The sequence below is a fragment of the Aotus nancymaae genome, unplaced genomic scaffold, assembly GCF_030222135.1.
Source record: "Aotus nancymaae isolate 86718 unplaced genomic scaffold, 86718_ANA_hifiasm-v0.15.2.pri h1tg000089l, whole genome shotgun sequence".
NCBI lineage: Eukaryota > Metazoa > Chordata > Mammalia > Primates > Aotidae > Aotus > Aotus nancymaae.
The window spans coordinates 26,765,471-26,774,417 of NW_026988504.1; the positions used below are offsets into that span (position 1 = coordinate 26,765,471).

The 8,947-nt window shown below is 45.0% G+C and overlaps 1 protein-coding gene across 3 annotated transcripts in view; it reads left to right on the plus strand.

The window, feature by feature from the left end:
• Positions 1-8,737, plus strand: part of IKZF3 (IKAROS family zinc finger 3) — a 94,436-nt gene extending 85,699 nt beyond the window's left edge. For all 3 annotated transcript variants that reach the window (XM_012451980.2, XM_012451981.2, XM_012451983.3), the window contains one exon: positions 1,185-8,737. In XM_012451980.2, the coding sequence (XP_012307403.1) occupies positions 1,185-1,888 (704 nt within the window). In that variant the 3' untranslated portion in view covers positions 1,889-8,737. The remainder of the gene's footprint in view (positions 1-1,184) is intronic.
• Positions 8,738-8,947: the final 210 nt, after the last annotated feature.

Genomic DNA, 8,947 nt, shown 5'->3' on the forward strand with positions numbered 1-8,947 from the left:
GAACAGGAACTGGTTCTTCCAATCCTTTTGTTTTCTCATTTTTTTTTTCTTCTTTATTTCATTGCTGTATGGCAGTGACAAATTTTGGAACCTCAACATGCCTAGGAAACATTACAGAAGGATATGGTTCAGCAAATCTCTCCAGAATCCAAGCTGACAGAATGGAAAGGATCAGCAGTGACCTCAGCCTCACCTCCAGCACTCGCCTCGCCTTCCTAGCTTTCTCTCCCCTCTCCCCACCCCTCACCACTGAACACATCTGCCCTCACTGCCGTTCCCATCCCTGCCTTCCCTGTGACCAGAGAGCCTCTGTTTTCTAACACACAACACCCACACGCCCTGAAGGTGGCTAAACTCTGTTTTCAAAACTTCTCAGCAGTTTGACATGAGAAGAAGGAGAGGGTGACCACAAGTATATTTTTTCAGTTAAGTGTGAGATAGGCCCTAATGATCACGTGTGTATCAGAGACATACTTGCCAAGCAAAGGAAGAGAAACACACTTTAGGAAAGGGACAAAGACCATGATCTCTTCTCAAAAAAGCTTTTCTATAAATTTCCACATTTGAAGTTCTTTCACTTCAGTTTCAGTCCGCTAGGACTGGTGAGTCTGGGGAGTAGCCAGTTGGAGTCTGGGGGGCTATTTTCTCTGTCTCTGCAGCTATTTAAAAAGCTGCTGAGGTGAGGCACTGAGTGTCCCCACTCTTTGCAGCATTTCCATGCCCCTGGCTACCTAATATTGCAAGCAGAAAATAACAAACAAAATAAGAGTTGGGAGTTGACTCTGTCTTAAGAGATCACGAACTATGGCAGAAGCCCCAGACTCCTGCAGGCTGGTAGCTCCCTTGTCCCTCTAGCCCCATCCTAGTGTCCTGCTTCTTTCCCTCCTCCCTTGAGGGCTCCCCTCTGACATGCACAGTGGGCCTACCTTACCACATGGCCTCAACTGGACCACATCTCTGCCCCTTCCTTCTGCCTGCTGGCTTTATTTTAACCATCCAAACAAGGTGCTGCCGACCAGCATCCCCTGAGACTTCAACACCATGGGGAACCATTCTGCCAGGCTTAGTCTTCTTGAGCAGCGGACAACTTAACTTTCCTCCCTTTTTGAGGTCTCTAGAAAATATTTACATACTCTCTGCCTTGGCAGTGTTCCCTTTGTAACCCTTTCTGTCACTTGTTCCAGGTGAGAAGCGCCACTGCTTTGATGTCAACTATAATTCAAGCTATATGTATGAGAAAGAGAGTGAGATCATACAGACCCGCATGATGGACCAAGCCATCAATAACGCCATCAGCTATCTCGGTGCCGAAGCCCTGCGCCCCTTGGTCCAGACACCGCCTGCTCCCACCTCCGAGATGGTTCCTGTTATTAGCAGCATGTATCCCATAGCCCTCACCCGGGCTGAGATGCCAAATGGTGCCCCTCAGGAGCTGGAAAAGAAAAGCATACACCTTCCAGAGAAGAGTGTGCCTTCTGAGAGAGGCCTCTCCCCCAACAATAGTGGCCACGACTCCACAGATACTGACAGCAACCATGAAGAACGCCAGAATCACATATATCAGCAAAATCACATGGTCCTTCCTCGGGCCCGCAACGGGATGCCACTTCTGAAGGAGGCCCCCCGCTCTTATGAACTCCTCAAGCCCCCGCCCATCTGCCCAAGAGACTCCATCAAAGTGATCAACAAAGAAGGGGAGGTGATGGATGTGTATCGGTGTGACCACTGCCGCATCCTCTTCCTGGACTATGTGATGTTCACCATTCACATGGGCTGCCACGGCTTCCGTGACCCTTTCGAGTGTAACATGTGTGGATATCGAAGCCATGATCGGTATGAGTTCTCGTCTCACATAGCCAGAGGAGAACACAGAGCCCTGCTGAAGTGAATATCTGGTCTCAGAGAATGCCGCTAAGTGTTCAATATCATTTCTAAAAATTGATAACCTCACCTAACAGATTGCTCTCAAAACATACTCACTTCCAGACTCCTTTTCATACCATTTTTAGCTGTGTTCACATAGGGAGCCAGAGATACACTGTCTTCCTTCAGAAATTATTCACGGATCCAGCATATTATTTACTTTTGTGAAACCTTTGTTTTCCCATCAGGGACTTGAATTTTACGGAATTTAAAAGTCAAAAAGGTATTTGGTCATTATCTTCTACAGCAATAGAACGAGTGGTCCCGGAGATGTGCTACATGAGACATTCTTTCTAAGATATATCAACCATATATGGAAAAGCCTTTCAGTCAGATGTGCAAATCCACAAAGAGGAAGAGCTGACCAGCTGACCTTGCTGGGAGCCTCACCCTTCTGCACTTCTTCACGGGCTGAAGGGTTAGGATATCATCTCCCTCATCTAAATGACAGGCTAAGAGTAAGAAAAAGAACAGCCATAAACTAAGTATCTGTTACGAGTTAACTGAAGACCCCATCCTTCAAGCATCAGATTCATTTCCTATCACAACATGTTTTTAAAATGTCATCTAATGGCACTTCTGCTTCTACCCTTTACCCTCCCATCTCCAGTGAAAAGCTGAGCTGCTTTGGGCTAAACCAGTTGTCTACAGGAGAAAATCTATGCCAGAAGAACTGATGGTTTTAAATATAGACCATGGTTGAAAGTCCGGAAGGTTGTCCACTCTGGATAATGGCATCCCTTTCCTTTGGTCAAGGTTGGAAGAGCAAGGGTATGATAAAGGGGGAAATGGTTTGGCAGCACCAATAGAAAAAAAAACAACAACAGCTACCTAAAAGTTTCTGAAAGAGTTCATGGAGAATTGGTAATACAGACCCAAAGCCAATTTGCCAATGATTTTTTTCCATTAAAAAATCCAAAAAGTGTGGCTTAGCCTCCCCCTCCCCACAGGAGAGGAATTGGAGATAGACGCCATGTATGTTTAGATTGGAGCTGCGCTCCAGGATGGGGTGAAGAGGGACACCTCTACTGACAGGCTGTCCTTGATCAGGCAGGCTTTGGCCCATTTTTACCTATTTAAATGGAATTGCTGTATTCCATGAAAATTCCTGAAAGTCTGATCACGGTTCGGCAGATGTGTAAGTCATCTTTGCCACTCACGATGTGGACATACTATCAGGAGGAGTGCTGTTATCATTGTAAAATTAGCACTGGAATAGGGAGTCACAAAATCTGTTTGCTAATTAGCTATGTGACTTTGAGTAAATCATTTAATATTTTTTTTAGACAGGATCTCACTCTGTTGCCCAGGCTGGAGTGCAGTGGTGCAATCATGGCTCACTGCAGCCTTGACCTCCCCAGGCTCAGGTGATCCTCTCACCTCAGCCTCTTGAGTACTGGGACTACAGGCACGCACCACCATGTCTGGATAATTTTTGTACCTTTTGTAGAGACCGGGTCTCACTATGTTGCCCATGCTGCTGGTCTTGAACTCCTGGGCTCAAGCAATCAGCCTGCCTCAGCCTCCTTAAGTGCTGGGATTACAGGTGTGAGCCACCACAACCAGCCTCATTTAACTCTTGAAACTTCATTTCCTGCCAGGCTCAGTGGCTCACACCTGTAATCCCAACACTTTGAGAGACTGAGGTGGGCACATCATTTGAGGTCAAGAGTTTGAGACCAGCCTGGCCCATATGGTGAAACGCCGTCTTTACTAAAAATACAAAAATTAACTAGGCAGTAGTGGCATATGCCTGTAATCCCAGCTATTTGGGAGGCTGAGACAGGAGAATCTGGGAGGCAGAGGTTTCAGTGAGTGGAGACGGCCCTTCTACACTCCAGTCTGGGTGACAGAGTGAGACCCTGTCTCAAAAAAAAAACAAAAAACCTCAGTTTCCTCATTCATAAAATAGGAATTGGATTTAAATGTTCTCTTAGGTCCCTTCTAGCTTTAAATTATTATGTGATTATGCAGTAACCACAGGTTATTGTTTAAACCTCCTAATGTATGGATATTAAGCAGAGGAGTATTTATATGAATACGTGTTTCACATTCCTTTAGTATGAAAATGGTGTGTTAAGTTTTTCCTTTAATCACTGAGTTGTGAATGTGAAGAAGGTGGTGGAGAGGAACAAAAAACAGAAAGGTATTTTGATCTTGCCCCAAAGCGTACACACAAATTGGCAAATGCAGCTGTTTACCAAAGCCTTTTTTTTTCCTTTTTAAGAAATTATGTTAGGGAAAATAAATTCTGCTTCCAGAGACAACTTCATGGAGCCTATTTACAAATTAAGAGTCAGCTTTGTGAACATTTCTACCAGAGCCAAGAATCCCAAATTCCTGGTAGATTAAGCGTTTTATTTCTAAAGGGCTTATGCATTCGGCTCAAACTCAACTCGTCTGTGTGCTGCCAGTAATTAAAATGCTCCACCTCAGACTGCACAAATGGCTTATCCTTCTTTGTGGCATGGCGTCTGTCTCAGGAAAAAGGGTTTTATGAAATTCCATGGCAACAGTCCCAACATGTTTGAGATTTCAGCTAAAGGAATGGATGTATTTTGGTGTGTAGTCTTCAGTATATCACTGTATTTCCATAATACTAGACTCCAAGCTATGCCAGATTGCTTATTCCCATTGTGAAAGAGGAGTTGCTCATTATGTTCTTGAAATATCACACATCCTGTTGGTTCTTTAGGGGACAAGAGAAAGAGAATTTGGAGGCAGGGATTAGTAGAAGAGAAAACTAGGGAAAGGAAGCCTTTCCATCAGATTAGTGTTTAAGTCTTTGCAGAGGAGATCAACTTTTTTTTTTTTTAGACGGAGTCTCACTCTGTTGCCCAGGCTGAAATGCAGTGTCGCGATCTCAGCTCACTGCAACCTCTGCCTCCTGAGTTCAAGCGTCTGCCACTGCTGGGCACTGAAGCCCTGGAGCAGCGCCAGGCAGGACCTGTAGTTTCTCATGCAGACTCCCTCTGAACACAAGCTGCATAGGCCCCTCTGCTTCATTTCCCACCAGCCTTCCACCATACACCCAGGAGGCCATGATCTGAGGAACAGCCAAACCCATGAAAAGTTTCCTTGCAGCCAAGATGACAGAATTGGGCTGAGGGTGGAAAAGAAACAGAACCAGTGCTCCAAGTGTTTTTTATTTTTATTTTTGTATATATATATTTTTAGAGGACAGGATCTCACTATGTTGTGTAGGCCAGACTCAAACTCTGTGCTCAAGCAATCCTCCTGCCTCAGCCTCCCAAGTAGCTGGAATTACAGGCAGGCGCAAACCGTACCCAGCTTTCCAAATGTTTTCGGTCACTGAAGTGTCGCATCGGTACTTCCTATGGAGAGAGAACTAAATAGAAGTGTCTCTCCCATGAACCCCCACCACCAATACCAGGAAAAAAAAAGAGAGAATGAACTCATCAGTTTTTAGATTCCTCAAGTCATTCTCCCAAAAAGACATTTGCCTTGGCTCAGATAAGCCAGCTAATCTTATGCTTTGTGACTCATTCTAAGCTGTTCCTGACACAGCTTCTGACTTTGTCAGTGACAACATTTTTTACCTTTTAAATGCAGTGCTTAAGATTTTGTTAGGCCCATACTCAAAATGGTCCAGATAGAAAATGACCTCAGATTTTGACCTCCTAGGCTCAAACAATCCTCCCACCTCAGCCTCCCAAGTAGTTGGGACTATAGGCATGCCACCATGCACAGCTAATTTTTTTGTACTTTTTTGCAGAGATGGTGTTTCGCCATGCTGCCCAGGCTGGTCTTGAACCCCTGGGCTCAAGCAATCCACCCACCTCAGCCTCCCAAAGTGCTGGGGTTACAGGCGAGAGCCACTGAGCCCAGCCACAGCCAGATTCCTTTGGCAAACAGAAAAAAAACACAAAATTTTGCTCAGTTGAAACACTGTGTCAAATCTCACATCAACATAAAGTTTTTCTTTTTGACTTTGTTTCATGAACAGACAGAACATAAAGTTTTTCCAGGTAACATCTGTATCACTATTATTCTCCTATTTCCTGCCCCCCCACCTTCCCACCCACTATCGAATGTGAGGTTTAGAATGTTTTAAGGAGGGCCAGGCATGAGGGCTCACGCCTGTAATCCCAGCACTTTGGGAGGCCGAGGCAGGCAGATCACGAGGTCAGGAGTTCGAGACCAGCCTGACCAACATGGTGAAATCCCGTCTCTACTAAAAATACAAAAATTAGCCAGGCATGGTGGTGCGCGCCTGTAATCCCAGCTACTCAGGAGGCTGAGGTGGGAGAATCACTCGAACCCAGGAGGTAGAGGAAGCAGTGAGCTGAGATCGCACCACTGCATTCCAGCCTAGGCGACAGAGTGAGACTCCGTCTTCCAAAAAAAAAAGGTTTTAAAGAAAAAAAGCAGTACTTCTGTTATATATAATCCCAGGTGGTAAGACCACAATGGAACTGTTCCTTTAAAGTCCTCATTTTAAAGTGTACCCCACTGAAAGGAGGCATGTTGGACTCTAGCAGAGATTTGGAAACTCTGGGACACTCAAGATTTGTGAAGGAAGTTGGCCATCTGAGGACTCAAAGCCTCAGCATTGGGAATTGTGAGCTTAAGAAGGGAAAAGAAAAGGGAGTGGTGAAACTTTGTCCTAAAAGTTAGCACCAGGAACAGAAGAAAAAAAATGACATATAGTGATACCTCATCTTTTAGAGAATTGGAAACTATTTTTGTGTTCACACAGAAAGTATAGTTCAAAAAACCTCTATATCCAGAGGTCAGACAAGGAGAATGATTTGGGATATAAGTGCTGATAAAGGAGGACAATTTTGATCTGAAACCAACGGCTAGACCTGGGCCATCTCAGGAAAAGGACTCTGTTCTCCAAGGCTGCACAACTGAATGGTTCTGAGAATGAGCCCAGGGTTGGGACTCCTGACCCATTAGGACCGTGGACTCAGAAGAGCCTGAAGGAGCATTGTGGGCTTTAAATTTCTGAAAGCTTGTAAAGTAACACAAGACTGCGCCTCTCCCTCGCCCCAGCTGTAGATAGTCTGTGCCCCACCAGCGTTGTGAAGATACACAGGTTTTTGCACTTTGAAGAAACTGGATGCAAGTTTCTTTTTTTTTTTTTTTTTTTTTTTTGAGACAAAGCCTTGATCTGTTGCCCAGGCTGAGTGCAGTGGTGCAATCATGGCTCACTTGCAGCCTCAACCTCCTGGGCTCAAGCAATGAGCAATTCTCCAGTCTCAGCCTCCCAACTAGCTGAGACTACAGGCATGCACCACCACACCCAGCTAATTTTTGTACTTTTGGTAGAGACTGGGTCTCACCATGTTGCCCAGGCTGGTCTTGAACTCCTGGCCTCAAGTAATCTACCCACCTCAGCCTCCCAAAGTTTTGGGGTTACAGGCATAAGCCTCTGCAGCCAGCCTGAGTTTCTTCTTAATACTGTATTACAATAGTGGACTGTCTTATGTGTTGATATTGATTGAGCTATTTGAAATAGGAATGTTAATGAGTATATTAAATTTTTGTAAGGATATACCTTCCAAGGATGTTGTGAGGTTTTCCATAATTTTGTATGAGAGCTAATATTACCTTTGAGAGGTGGTGTGGATTATGTGGGATGGTTGTAAATTTTCCACTGTATGTACCATGACCTAAATTTAAAGACATGAAAAATATCCAAAGACCATACTAGATCACAATAGTAATTCCTTTACAAATGAATTATGCAGGTAACTGATCTCTAACACAGTTTCTTTCATGTTGTTTTAATGCACAAGGGCAGAGGATCTGCTGACCCTTGGAACCAATGTGAGCTAACCACGTGCTACAGACACTTCATGGTGTCGCACCCAGGGACGTCGAAGCGCTTTGCTCCCTCACTGTCTGTGAGTCCTCAAGAGTTAGTTCCCCCACAGAACTTGAGCTTCTTCAAATGGTTCTCACTGTTCATCTCTCCACGGACCCCACTCCAGAAAACCTAGAGATGAGTCCCAAGATGCCACCCACCTTCCCCAAGCCCTTGCCACACATCTATGAGTTCTATTTCACACTCTGAATGTAAGTGCAGCTCTGCTTCTTCCTCTCTTGAAAAGACTGAGAACACATGTTTTAAAATGTTAGGAAAATGGGGCAGCCTTAAAAATGACTGATCCCACCGCCAGTGACTCATGTATCCTCCAGGCTAGCAGACAAGGCCCTTTTTGGTGGGCCTGCTTCTGTGGGTTCACAGAAACCAAATTACTGTGGGTTGCAAAGAATTAGCAGGTCATTTACAAAGCAGACATCCCTTCCCCAGACTGTGGTTTTGCATGCTCAGGTTCTCAGTCTATGAGCTTTGGTGCAGGATCATTTTGGCTACTGGAAAAACCATAGCTTATTTTAAATTTCTGGTTGCCAAAGCCACCACACGTGTGGTCTGTGGATGACCATTGTCTGCAGAATGACGAGAGAGGAACAGAATGTGGTTTGGGGCTCAGGGTGGCCTTCCCACTGGGAAGGAAAGCAGGAGGGAGCCCTTACCCTGTGTTTTGACACAGCCTGTGCTCACAGCCTCTCCTCTCATCTTCGTTTCTCAGAAATGCCCTCCCTGCCCAGTAATGACTTTCCCTTGTCACTCCTATGGAGTTCTACCCGGGGTCCGACCATGTGTAGCACTGTGAAGTTTACTCCTTTGTAAAGATGGTTTAAAGAAAGTCAGCTTCTGAAATGTAGCAATGCTAGCCCTTGCCAGAACCCTGTAAGAAACAGCCCTGCTGATAGTTTTCTAGGTTTATCATGCTTGATTTTTACACTGAAAAATAAAAAAATCCTGGTATGTTTGAAATGAGTCCTTGTGCATCCTTATCGTTTGTAGCTGCTGCTGGCAGGATGAGGAAGGTTTCATCCTGCCCCAAGGAATAATTTCTTAATTTTGCTCCTGTATTTCTTAAAGTCCAGTTATCAAGAACAATGAATTATCACTGAAATAAGGGTTCTCACCTGACACCTTGCTGAGCCTACCACTGGGATCCTGCCGCTGACCCCTGAACCCACATGA